The sequence below is a fragment of the Tachysurus fulvidraco genome, chromosome 5 (assembly GCF_022655615.1).
Source record: "Tachysurus fulvidraco isolate hzauxx_2018 chromosome 5, HZAU_PFXX_2.0, whole genome shotgun sequence".
NCBI lineage: Eukaryota > Metazoa > Chordata > Actinopteri > Siluriformes > Bagridae > Tachysurus > Tachysurus fulvidraco.
In genome coordinates this window covers 8,629,084-8,642,889 of record NC_062522.1, presented here as the reverse complement: position 1 = coordinate 8,642,889, position 13,806 = coordinate 8,629,084, and the positions used below count along the sequence as shown (strand labels likewise).

The 13,806-nt window shown below is 38.9% G+C and overlaps 2 protein-coding genes across 2 annotated transcripts in view; both read right to left on the bottom strand.

The window, feature by feature from the left end:
• Nucleotides 1-8,730, bottom strand: part of slc35d1a (solute carrier family 35 member D1a) — a 12,582-nt gene extending 3,852 nt beyond the window's left edge. Inside the window, exons 1-8 of the mRNA XM_027154449.2 lie at nt 8,508-8,730; nt 5,916-5,949; nt 5,745-5,831; nt 5,093-5,160; nt 4,569-4,640; nt 4,337-4,405; nt 3,208-3,310; nt 1,182-1,274 (exon numbers count right to left, since the gene is read on the bottom strand). Of these exons, the coding sequence (XP_027010250.1) occupies nt 1,182-1,274; nt 3,208-3,310; nt 4,337-4,405; nt 4,569-4,640; nt 5,093-5,160; nt 5,745-5,831; nt 5,916-5,949; nt 8,508-8,617 (636 nt within the window). The 5' untranslated portion in view covers nt 8,618-8,730. The remainder of the gene's footprint in view (nt 1-1,181; nt 1,275-3,207; nt 3,311-4,336; nt 4,406-4,568; nt 4,641-5,092; nt 5,161-5,744; nt 5,832-5,915; nt 5,950-8,507) is intronic.
• A 1,651-nt stretch (nt 8,731-10,381) lies between these two features.
• On the bottom strand, nt 10,382-13,795 carry LOC125141303. Its single transcript, XM_047814347.1, has 4 exons — nt 13,629-13,795; nt 13,020-13,134; nt 12,833-12,938; nt 10,382-11,109 (listed from the first exon to the last, which is right to left on the bottom strand). Exons 2-4 carry the CDS (start codon nt 13,091-13,093, stop codon nt 10,474-10,476), a joined length of 816 nt encoding a protein of 271 aa, XP_047670303.1. The 5' UTR covers nt 13,094-13,134; nt 13,629-13,795; the 3' UTR covers nt 10,382-10,473.
• Between the last annotated feature and the right edge of the window lie 11 nt (nt 13,796-13,806).

Sequence of the window (13,806 nt, the reverse complement as noted above, 5' to 3'; positions counted from 1 at the left end):
GCACTAAAAAACAATAAAGTAATAAAGTAATGTAATGTAAGTAAAGTAATGTGACAATAAAAGTGACTTGACTAGACTTGAAAACACTAAAATTATTATATTTTTTTTTACATTACATGAAATTAATTTTAGTCACCTTGATTTGCTCATTGGGGATAAATACAAAGACATTTAAATTAAATATTTCTAAAACTTTTTGTACTATATTTCTAAATGTTCTGTAAAGTTGCTTTGAGATGATGTCCATTTGTTAGAAGTGCTATTCAAATATGATTGAATTAAATTAAATTAAACTGTTGCATAAGGATAAAGGTTAAAGATGTTAGTTGATCTTTAATCAAGGGTTTTTACACATGGGAACGTTAGTGAGAAACTGGAGACTGAGTAAAAATCAATGGCGGTGTATTTAATTAACAATCAAATGATTTTGTGCAAATCTTTGTACCGATATACAGTATTTTATTCCTGTGTTTAATTTACCTGCAGTTTATTAATGCTGAAGCTCACGGTTTATTAAAATGAAGTAAATAATCATAATTAAGGATATGTTCATGAAAAGCAGGACCGTGATTTTCGAATATAGGGCGAAATACCTTGATTTCATTTCCTGCACATCTCCACGAGCCACTATATCGCCCCTGTTTAGCCGAGTGAGAATAATGGTGGCTTTGTGTAGGAGCGCTCGTGTTTCTCCGAGAGACAGCTTACTGAATAAACTGAGGCCTTGCTGTGAACACACAGCGCTGCATAAAATGAGCCATTCATGGGGCTTCGGTCATGATTTGAGAGCCGAAATGGAGCGGCTCCCGAAAGCCATGAAACGTGCATTCGACGTGAAAAGTTAAGCAGAATAAAATTCTCTCGGCGATGACGTTTTTGCCCTTTGTGGCGAACAAAACAAACCTGAAAGGAATTTCTGTTTATCTAAATCTAAAACTAAAGCAGCTCTGAAGAAGTAAACTGAATACAGTATGTGGCCTCTACTAAGGGAAGCAGATGGTCTGACTCAAGCTGCCAGCTAGCTCTGGTGATGAGGGAACGTTGACGGACGTCCATCGAACAGGCATTTCGGGTAATTATGGAAGTCCTTCAAGAGAAACTGATTTGAAATTTTGAGCTTTAAACAGTTTAGATCGACCGTCCCACGTGTCTCAATGAGCGCTCTGTTACAGACTGCTTACCTTGTCCATGTCTCCAGTGACATGTGCCAAAAGGAGTGTAGGCAGGATCATAAATAAAGCGTTGTAATAGAGTAGACCATACTTTCCCAGCTCCTGAATAAGGGGGAGACAGGGAAACAGACAGAGTTATTTATGGTACATTCCAGTGTGCAGATGCCATGAATGCATTCCTCACATCTCTCTTCCTCTCTCTCTTTTTTTGACACTCCCAAACTAAAAATACAGGACATCTGAGTCACGGATCTGAGAACTTATCTACCCTCAATACGACACAGACCCTTGTGTCCGTGTCGCCTTTATATTCTCCGAGCTGCGTCTTATCTCCGTATCTGAAGATATAACTGAATAAAATAAATAAATAAATAAATCACACTTTAGGACGTAAAAAAAAAGGCTGATAATTAACCGTTCCACACGCTACTGATAAAAGGTTGGTGTGAAAAAAGTAACATTCTGGATCTATGAATAAAGTACATTTTTCTTGTCATTTCGTGGCTGATGTTACTAACCATGTCCAGATCCTGAGCAACGGTACTGGAGTTGTTACATCGTCATTTACAGCACAATCTGAGCTGTACTCATACTCAATATAAAGGTGCACGCTTAATATAGAAGACCAGGCATTATTTCTGACCCATGAACAAGTGTGAATGTTTCTAGAGCAAAGAATAAGATTTATTGAGTCCTTCTTCATGCTTATGCAAGAACCTCGATACGGGTAAATTAATTGAGATGAGTATTTATTTGAAGGTTTGTTTTTCGCACCTACTGGCTTTTGTGCAGACCAACTGCAAGTTCAACATGTTGTCCAGGTTCAGTCCAAACTACCTGCATTTACATTTATGGCATGTAGAAGACGCCCTTATCCAGTTGAGGATTATGGGAATTGCTCAGGGGCCCAACAGTGGAAGCTTGGTGGATCTGGGATTTTGAATTCACAACCTTCCGATCGGGGGGGCACGGTGCCTTAGTGGTTAGCACGTTCGCCTCACACCTCCAGGGTTGGAGTTTGCATGTTCTCCCCGTGCCTCGGGGGTGTCCTCCGGGTACTCCGGTTTCCTCCCAATGGTCCAAAGACATGCATGGTAGGTTGACATCTCTGGAAAATTGTCCGTAGTGTGTGAGTGAATGAGAGTGTGTGTGCCCTGTGATGGGTTGGCACTCCGTCCAGGGTGTATCCTGCCTCGATGCCCGATGACGCCTCCCCGTGACCCGAGAAGTTCGGATAAGCGGTAGAAAATGAATGAATGAATGAATGAACCTTCCACCTTAAACACTTGGCTACAACATCCCCAATCATCATGTTCGCCTCATTTATTGTCAGTTATATCACGCTAGTCTAATCAATCATTCCAGTGCAGGTTAACACAGATAGAATGCAACAGTAAGGTCATTTGGTACATCTAAAGACCGACTGAGATAAGAAAGGCCTTGCTTAAAATATTTGATACATGCAGCTTTACACAGGAAAGGACGTGTTAGTTGATCTCTTGGCAAGGCTTTTTAGCACAGGCACATTACAATGAGAAACTAAAGACTGAAGTTCTGGCATGTTCCAAACAACTATGTGCCAAGTAACCACTCATACATTCAGACAGTAATCACTATGGGTGAAATCCACTATGTTTCTGAATATACCAACGAAAACAATACAATAAGAGGGATTTTCACACCACTGTAGATTTTTCAATTTGGCAACGTGAGCACTTTTATAGCTGGATGTACGCAAACATAAAGCACTCCAACTTCATGTTACAGCTTCAGTATGTTGTTGATGGTGAAGACCAGCTTTTTAAAGGGAATTTGCGTCAGCGTTTCTTTACGTAAACGAGCACGCCAGCACAAGCCGGACGATTCAGACCGTACACGTGTTTTAAAAGCCAATTTGTTAATTATGCACAATTTTAGAGCCCCAGAGAAGTTAAAGTTTTTTTTTTTTTACATCACGAGTCTACGTTTAAGAGTGAGCACCGTTTCTCGAGGGCATTTAAAACGTAAAAAAAAAAAAAAAAAAAAAAAAACGTACTTTAGAATCCAACTTCTGTTTGACAAAGGCTCCGTTAGCAGCTGTCAAGACGTCGTTCATTAAGATGAATACATAGCCCTGTAGGTCAAAGGACAGGTCGGCACTGGACGAAACAGGAGTGGAGAAACACAGAGAGGTGTTAATTAAAGATCAGAGCCACAGTTAAGTATTTTCAGGACATCAACAATGACAGTGACACACAGTACTAAAAAAAGGCTGAAAGTATTTGAGGCACACGTTCCATCAGAGATTCAAAACACTTTTCAGTCCAACGGTCATCTATAGTTAATTAGGTAATAAAACTCGACCGTGCCAACAATAACGTCACCTCGGCATCTATAACATCAACTACAAATATTTATAACATTGATTAGGCAATGACAATGTACCGGAATGACAGTGTAGAGTCATAAGAAAAGGCCAAATACATCAAAATTAACCCCATTGTTATAATATATATATATATATATATAAAAATGTTTTACAACTGTTAGTGACATCGTTCAGTGAGAGTTTTGGCTGAAAATTCTGTAGAAATTTCTCAGTTTTCCCCATGACAGGTTTAATGAATAAATAGTTATTTGCAGGATGTTTCAGTGTCAGAGGTGAGTCTAAATAAATAAACACTCCATATTACTGATATGTATTACTGTATTGTCTGTCTACCTTCCTTTCCTTCTTTCTTTCATTCCTTCCTTTCTTTCCTTCTTTCCCATTTTATTTCTTTTCTGCTTTCCTTCTTTCTTTCTTCCTTTCCTTCTCATTTCCTTCCTTTCCTTCTTTCTTTCCTTCAATCCCATTTTATTTCTTTCCTGTTTTCATTCCTTCCTTCCTTCCTTCCTTCCTCATTTCCTTCCTTCCTTCTTCCCTTCCTTCCTCCTTTCCCTCCTCCTTTCCTATTTTCCTTCCTTCATTCCTCCTTTCCTATTTTCCTTTCTTCCTCCTTTCCTAATTTCCTTCCTTCCTTCCTCCTTTCCTTCATTCCTCCTTTCCTATTTTCCGCCTTTCCTTCCTTCCTTCCTTCCTTCCTTCCTTCCTTCCTTCCTTCCGTTGTAAAACCTCCTACCATTTTATATTATTCGCACTGTAATTCATAGTGTAATAATTTCAGCTCAGTTAAGAAGTTTACCTTGCAGCCACAAAAGCCCCAAAGATCATTGTGAAGACAGTGAGCTGAACTGGCCATGAGAATGTCTTCCTAAAACCAAAAAATAAAAACAGCAAAAAAAAATAAAAAATATCCTGATCAAGATCATCATCATCATCATCATCATCATCGCAGTGAGAACACATACATGACATGTTTAAAAGTATTACTACAATTATACGCAGTTGATTGTCCAAAGTGCCTGATCACTCACTTTAACAAGAATCCCTCAGCGAGCATCGTGAACAGAATGGAGAACCTCCTCAACACCGTAAACATCGGCAAACTGGAGATGGAGAAACAAAACTGCATTATTGATCAAATCTCGGGTGCTACACAACACGACACACGATATTTACACGTGTGTAGATTCTCACACTAAGGTTAATGTTACAAAGCCTTATTGTTTGTTTGGAAATCTGTTTGCCCAAAATTTTTTTTTTTGCTGTGACGATTCACACGTGTTTGTAAGTGCGAACAGACGTTTGCCCTGAAGCGATGTACACAAGTCGACATGCAGATTCACGTGTGGACCGTCACATTTCCTTCTCGGATACTGCAGTAACGATAGCCAAGAAAAAGCAGCACAGGCATTTCAGAGATAATGAAGATCTTATCTAACACAACACCACAAGGGAACGTGTCTCTAATATGATTTGAATAGACTGGATTTGCTCAAAACTGTACTGTAAACACAGCCTTAGGGTGTATTTGTGTTTCTTTGTGTAAAAATCATACTTTAGCCTTTTTGTTCCAAACAGTCCGGTTACTTGATTGCCTACGTATAGAAGAGGTAAAGGAAAGGTCTGAAACAGAAGAAATAAATTGTCCATTAACATCTAGGAGTACAAGTTCTTTACGTCAGTGGTTTTTTTATCTCTTTTATGTCAGGCTGTGACTTCACACAGATGTCCCAGCTCTCTACATGGACGCTTCCCCAAAACATTACTAAAATAACTTCAGACTGTTGGCATGGCGACGCGACAGCGCCGTAAGCACCGTCTGTGTAATTCTTCTGAAACACGTCAAACCTTCGCCTCGGCTGTCGTTTTTGGCGTCTTCATAATTTTATCACCTGGCGGTTATCAAACACAGAAGAACTTGGCATTGCTGACTGGAACTAAACAAAACCACTAGATATTTATAAGCTCATCGCCACACTATTTAGTTTATTTTTGCTCAGCACACCACGTAAAAAAATTGAAAATTTAAAATTGTGAAAATAGAAAATTGTGTTCTTTTATTTTTAGAAGTGAAAATAGAAGTGAGGCTAAATGTTATCCCTTAGGTTATCCTGGAGTGTTTAGACAGTGTAAAGAACACTATGTGTGTGTGTGTGTGTGTGTGTGTGTGTGTGTGTGTGTGTGTGTGTGTATACACGTGTGCTCACTTTGCTGATGATGTTGAGCTCCCACCCAGGGAAGGTGATCACCCGCAGAGCTTTTCCGGTCCACAGCACCAACACTGTGGCCAACATCTGTCATTAAAACACCAACACTGAGGACGTTTCTCTGCACCACCAAGGACTGAGAAAAGAGCTACAAGAAGAAACGCGTCTTACCTGCCCGATGCCGAGACATAACGATGAAGGAAACCTGAAAACGACAGAAATGCTTTAAGAAAATACAAATTATATGAAGCTTAGCAACTCAGGCTTAAGCCCCGCTTACTCAGCACAATGACATCACATCCTATATGCCTGTTCTGTGCTATACAGTCTATCGGTTTGTGTCATTACTTACTAAAGATTTCTTTTATAAACCTCACTCCCTAATTCATTTTCTACCGCTTATCCGAACTTCTCGGGTCACGGGGAGCCTGTGCCTATCTCAGGCGTCATTGGGCATCAAGGCAGGATACACCCTGGACGGAGTGCCAACCCATCGCAGGGCACACACACACACACACTCTCATTCACTCACACACTACGGACAATTTTCCAGAGATGCCAATCAACCTACCATGCATGTCTTTGGACCGGGGGAGGAAACCGGAGTACCCGGAGGAAACCCCCGAGGCACGGGGAGAACATGCAAACTCCACACACACAAGGCAGAGGCGGGAATCGAACCCCCAACCCTGGGGGTGTGAGGCAAGCGTGCTAATCTCTAAGCCACTGTGCCCCTTTCCTTTATAAACCTTATAGACCAAAATAACTAAGTACATGCAAATTAAACCAAACTGTATTTTTAAACAGTTTTTCCTTAAAAAAAAAAAAATAAAGAAATAAAAAATAAAAGAAACACAAATCTCTTTCAGGATGAACCGCATTCATGAGAATTTTTCCCCCGATTAAAAGGACAATAATTTCAATATTTTTTAAAAATATATAAATAAACAAATTTGGGGTTTTTTTTCTGATTATAGTTGGATTTATGTTTGACTTCTTTTTAATGGAAAAAAAATAACAACATTAAGATCATTACAAATAAAAAAAAGTCTTCACAAAAGGACATTTTTCCATATTAAGAATAAATGAAATATATGTAGGTATATTTACTTTATTTATATTTAAATAAACAAGGCCTGTGTTACGTACAATTTGCTTTTACTTTTATATAAATAAGTACGATGTACACTGATGTACAACTCATAGGACTGAATAAATGAATGAATGAATAAATAAATAAACAAACAAACAAACAAGCAAGCTGATTTTATACTCTCGATGTTTACCAGAATGCACCGTGGTCATGTGGAAATAAAACGAGGTCTTTGGTTTAAGTCTCCTGTTGCTTAGCTTTTTCTCCTGAAACAAAGCACCCCAGAAATCTCCCATACGTCTCGTCATGATTTTCTCAACAAGGTCACACACTGTTCTGAGATCTCCATAGTTCATTCAAACAAACTACCAGGTTTACTGCGAGCATACTGATCCAGCGTACCGCGTGTGAATGAGCGAGACACATGCAGAGAAACTCTGTAAAGATGCCTTCAAAAATAAGTCTGATTTGCTTGAGAAAAAAATTTAGACTCGAGTACAATTTGTAAAGTTTTATAATGAAACTGGCTGTGAAGGTTTTCCTGACTTAAGCAGTGTATTTTTTTATTCAATACCAAACTCATAACATCTAAATTTTATAAACATTTATGAAATCTATACTTTTCTTATGCACAGTCCTGCACATTTGGACTTATGGACAGTTTGCATGTCATAACGTCACTTAAGACATAAAATAGAAAGCATTAAAAGGAGACGCTGTCCTCTGAGGTGAACTAGTCGCCGGTACGACGATGCTTTATAAAGTGCTACAACATTTCCATCACAGCCTCCCAAGCTTGGTCCTGGAGGACTCCTGCACACTGCACACACTCCTAACTCACTGAGTTTGCTAATCAGCTGATAAACAGCTCTAATGGAGATGAAGTGGGTGTGAAAACACTGCAGGTGAGAAACCTACGAGACAGGAGGTTCTCCACGACAAGCACTGGGAGCTTGGGATTTATTACTTTGCAATAAAAACGCTTTTTTTTTCTCAGCAGGAACATGAATGGTCATTAAATGAAACGAGCGTGCCACAAGCCCAAGCTGCAGCTCTGACAGCTACGTAATCACCAATCACTCAATCTGTGAGGCTGCTACAGATTACAGTGGATTATGGTGCCAGATCAGAAGTGCACTATTATGTGAATTTGGATGTAACCTAAAAAGTTCCTCCCACTCCCACTCCTAATCCCACACCCATGCCTAATCCCTTTCCTAATCCCACACCAACTCCCACTCCCACTCCGACTCCTAATCCCACTCCCACTCAGACTCCTAATCCTAATCTCACACCCACTCCCACTCCTAATCCCACACCCACTCCCCCACCCCCACCCCCACCCCCACCCATTCCCACACCCACTCCCCCACCCATTCCCACTCCCAATCCCCCACCCATTCCCACTCCCAATCTCACACCCACTCCCACTCCTAATCTCACACCCACTTCCACTCCCACTCCTAATCCCACACCCACCCCCCACCTAATCCCACATCCACCCCCCCACCTAATCCCACATCCACTCCCCCACCCATTCCCACTCCCAATCTCACACCCACTCCCAATCTCACTCCCACTCCTAGTCCCCCACCACTCCCACTCCTAGTCCCCCACCACTCCCACTCCTAGTCCCCCACCCACACCCACACGAGACAGATTCCTCTTACCTGTAGTTGGTCAGCACGCTTTTGTTTATCACAACTATGAGGAAAGAACTCACGCCGTAAAAAACCGCAGCGAGCAGCTTGATTAACAGCGTCAGAGTTTCATCCGCCATCCCGGGGTCTGTCTCTCTCTCTCTCTCTCTCTCTCTCTCTCTCTCTCTCTCTCTCACACACACACACACACACACACACACACACACACACACACACACACACACACACACTCTCTCTCTCTCTCTCTCTCTCTCTCTCTCTCTCTCTCACTCTCTCTCTCTCTCTCTCTCTGTATCTCTTTCTGTCTCTCTCTGTCTGTCTGACACACACTCTCTCTCTCTGTCTCTCTCTCCTGTCTCTCTCTCCTGTCTCTCTCTGACACACACACTTTCTCTCTCTGTATCTCACTTTCTCTCTCTAACTGTCTCTCCTTACATCCCGTTACTCCGCTCTTCTTCTCCTTTTTCTGCTTCTCCGCGCTGACGTTTCTCAACTTCCGCCATGTTTAAACCCCTCCCATTCACATCGGCCGCGTCTAAAAACGGCACACACACAAAACAAGTGCACTTACACGGAGTGCAGGAGGGCACAGATATGGCAGAAGGGCTTGTAATAGTACTGCACCCTAAATAATGCTCTCTGAAACAAACGTATTTGAGATTCGACCACCTAGAAATAGTTGGTGCACTCTGTCGCCATCTAGCGGATTCTTAGGGATAGACGTTAGAGATATACAGTAAGTTAAATACTATACACTATGCACTATACAAATAAATTTAATTTAATTTAATTTAATTTGTCATTTAATTTAATTTAAAATGTTTATTTATTTGTTTGTTTGTTTGTTTATTTAATTCTATTTTATTTTTTAATATTTTAATTTTTAAGTTTTTAATTTTTAATTGTTAAATTTTTTATGTTTTATGTTTTATTTTATTTTATTTTATTTTAATTGATTATGTGTACTTGCAATATTGGTGTTAGTATACGGTTATTGAGGACAGGCTGTATGTTTATGCACAAAATATCAGTCGTTATATTCTATATAGGGAATTGTGGTAGCTGAGTTTTTTTTATTACAATTAAGTAATAAAACTCTTCGGGGCGTGCTGTTATAAGACACATGGAGCTGATTCATCTCCAGTAACAGAACAAACTGATGTTTTTCATTTCTTCTATATCACAGAGATTTGCCGACATTGCTAACTTTTATCAAAAGAAGAACAGCTCATAATTTATTACTAAAGGGTTATCCATTTATAGGTACATTTATTGTTTAACATCTGTTGAAAGTTAGTCCTTAATAAGTTAATATCAATGGTATATTTTTAGGCAGTTTCTTACCATGAAAACCCTGTCTTTCTGGATATTTTTCCAGTCACAGTATATTTTCTATTTTAAATAACAAAATGGTTTTTATTTAATGCTTTTATAATTGATTGATTTATCCCTAATGAGCGAGCCATAGGTTATAGTGGTGAAGAAAATCTCCCTGAGTCGATATGAGGAGGAACCATGGGAGGAACCAAACTGAAAAAAAAGCCCCTTTATCAGGGTGACACCGATGTGTAGTATAAGGTGCAAATATTAAACCAGGATAATCTATACATCAATGTTATCAGCTGTTCAATGATGGACATGCAGAACTGTTCCTGGTAATTGTAATCCTAAGCTATTTTAGTGATACCATCTACAGCATCTCATTTATACAGTTTATTATACAGTAATATACAGTATAATAATATAAACCTGGGATTTGCCTTTTGATCCTTGATGCATTTGAAATTACACCTTATCTTAATCTTAAATATTTACTTTCTTGTATATTTCTACAATATGACACAATTGTTTATTTAATTGTGACATACAAATCTCAAATCCAGTTGCTTTGATATATTAGAGATTATCAGCAGCTGGATTGTTTATTGTCTCTGGTTGCCATGACGAAGCATTATCCTTGTGAGAAACAAAGAAATCAGGTCAGCAACCACAGAGATTGACAGGAAAGCCATTTGATTTCTTGACCCCGACGAGGTTGTGGTGTTGAAGTGTGAGCACATCCCCTCGGGGAAGCAGGTGGTGCTTTACAGCAAGCTGGAGTGATTTTTCCAGCCTCACAGGTTTCATTGGTGTTCATTCCAGACTCAATGGGGTTCATTCCATTAATCACATGGCCAACACATGGAGTTAAAACATGCTGTTTAGGTATAAGCAAATTTTTTTTAGTTGGTGTGGATGCACGTAATGATGAGGTTTCATCATGGTAATGGAGAGGAAGTCGGGCGAGATGTGGAGATTTGATCACCTTTCCGTCAGCTGTGAGCACACGCATGTTGACACAATTACCTCCAGTCTTCTTCACCTTGAGCTCAGCCTGGGAGTATGGCCTGTAACTGTCAAGGCCTTCACTTGCATGTCTTTCCCTCATGTTACGAATCAAATACTTTGCCTGCATGGCCTCGGTATAGAGAATGATAGCTGAACGCAAGCTCCTCTTTCTTATCTGTGTTGGTGGATCCAGAGAGTGGAAACCTGGGCTGCCGAAAGGCTCGTACTGACGCTGCTGAGTGCTGTACACCACGGGATACGTTTCACTGGCTTTCTGTTCAGACTGGGACAAAACAAAGAAGATTAACAGCATAAAAAAAATTATCCTAGAATTGTTCCAAAATGTTTTTGCATGTGCTGTAAGGTTTGATTCCATCACACCACATGATTATGATATTAAGTTGTTTCAAAATGTTTTGCTAGATACAAAAACAAACCTTACGGCACATGCTACAGTTTATAAAACAGAAACGTAAATAGAAAATCTTCAAAAAATGTATTAATCTATGCATAAATCTGGACCGAATCCAGAAACTAACCTCAAAATGTTGATGTGTGTGTACAAGAAATAAATAGCTGATAAAGAGCTGATCGGAAATAAATGACTATAATCATAGCGATGATAGCTTTTCAGTAATAATGGTTCAGATAAACATTTGTTGAACTCTGGAGACTCTGGACGAGGTTGTTTTCCTGCCCTGAGTCTTGAGATTTCTTTCTTGTGCCATCTGAGCGAGTTTTTCCTGAGGGAATTTTTTTATTTAGCTGCTTTGTGATGATGTTCCTTGTTAAAATGGTGCATTGTAATTTTTAGTTATGTTTGGTTTCAATGGTGAAATACTGATCTGTTGTAAATCTAACTAACTAACTAACTATTTCAATGCCATTTTGTTTTTTGTTTTGTTGCTGTTTTGCTTGTACCACAATTTGCACCTCGATTAATCAGTAATTCAAAGAAATCTTGATATCTTTCAGTGCATTTCTGAAAATATTTTATTTATTTATTTGTTTGTTTGTTTGTTTATTTATTTATTTTGCTGGCGGTTGAGAAAAACCACCAAACAGCTTTATCTTAACTTTCCATAATGTGGGCAGACTTTGCTTTACACAGAAAGTGTTTTCCAAGCCTGATAAGACTTTCACCCACAGTCACGGCTTATGAGTCACTATTCTGGATTTTTTTTATCAATAAATCACCACATCCGAGGAGCAGCCATTTTGTACAAGAAGTCTATGTGTTCTTTCATATGTGGGAGAAATCTATGACTATTTCAGACTATTTGGCATTATAGTTTACACATCTGAACATGTTTTATAAATGAAGCCGTTGTACGCAGTTAGCTATGTATTTGTCCTCTCTTACTGACAGAAAAATTACATTTATGGCATTTAGCAGATGCCCTTATCCAGAGCAACATACATTTTATCTTGAATTTCATACAACTCAGGGTTCAATGGCTCAGCAGTGACAGATCGGTGGACCTGGGATTCAAGCTCACAACCTTCCGACTGGTAGAGCAACCACTGGCTACCACATTCCAAAGAACGTAAGGTTCAGCTCAAACTAAGACGTGATTATAGTCAGTAAAATGCCAGGAAGTGTCTGAGGACATATAAATGAGGCTCACAGATAAGATGGAAAATACAAGTTTTCATAGCCTTCGATCTTGATGTATATATAAAAGCTCACAGAAACCGGAGAATGTATTATTGAGAAAAAAATTGTACGTGAAAATGCCTTTTTAAAGAGAAATATTCATTTCCTCTATAGATCAGGACTGGAGACAATATTAAAGTATTGTTGGTTTTCACTTGGAATGTTGTAGAATATTTAACTTTATTGTTAAAATCTTGGAATATTTCTTAAATATATTTCTTAAATATTAAAAAAAAAATAATTGTTTTCTTAAAAGCCACGAGGATAAATTTTTTTCCACATTGCTGTATAAATATAAATTTCTGGTTAACCAGCGTTTAATCATGAACGTGATACAAAAGGTGTTTACCAGGAATGCTTTATGAAGGCGAGGAGCGAGGACTTTCACATCTTTCCTCTTAAGTAAGTCATCAAAACTAAGAGGAACAGGTTCAGCACAGACTTCCTTTTCAGTCCTATTAAAAACAAATCAGACTGAGCACCGATATTCAATCAATGTTGATTCTTTTTTCAAAATCTAACAGGGATAAACTTACTTGTTCTGAGGTAAGCCAGTGCCAGTGCTAATATGATCAGTGTCCTCTTGACCTGACAGTTGCCGAGTGTTCATCGATCCATCCGGCACTGGAGATTTAAATGGTGCATTCGCTTCTGGAAAACATGGACATCAACCATCTTAAAGGGTCAGAGAGCTTAAGCCTTGTATGTTGTTCGTATATTTGTTACTCAGCCAGTGTTCGTGGGTCTGGTGACCCATTGCACTTTGGGGTATTTAATTCAACACAATCAAAAGTTTTATGTGAAAATACTCTACAGATGTTTACTTACTTCATCCCAATTCCAAGCAATATAAACAGCATATATGGTTAATATTTGCCCTTTACCTTTATTACATCCCATTTTTTAATTAAAGTGTTACTCGTTTTTTGTTGTTTTTTAAAAAAAAATGTAATTAAAAAAAAAACAAAATCTAATTTAATCAAGTTATGAGTGGAAAAAAATCAACAAATTTACAAGGAAGCAAAGTTTTCCAAAACTATTGATGTTTATGAATATGGGTCCCACAGACCCGAACAAGATACAAGGGTTAAAGTGACTTGCTTCAACCATATTTCCTGAAATAACAGTACTGTTGTGAATCGTACCATTATGGATAGAACTGGAGCACCAGTGAGAAATGTCTGGGTCTCCAAGACTGAGGCCTAATAAGGACTTGCTCCTTTTCACTTTGGTTAGTTCCTGCAAAGAAGGAACCTTCTCAACCTAAAGAGCAAAGGATACATTTAGCTAATGCATATTTCTGTCCTTCCCAACAAAGCCCAT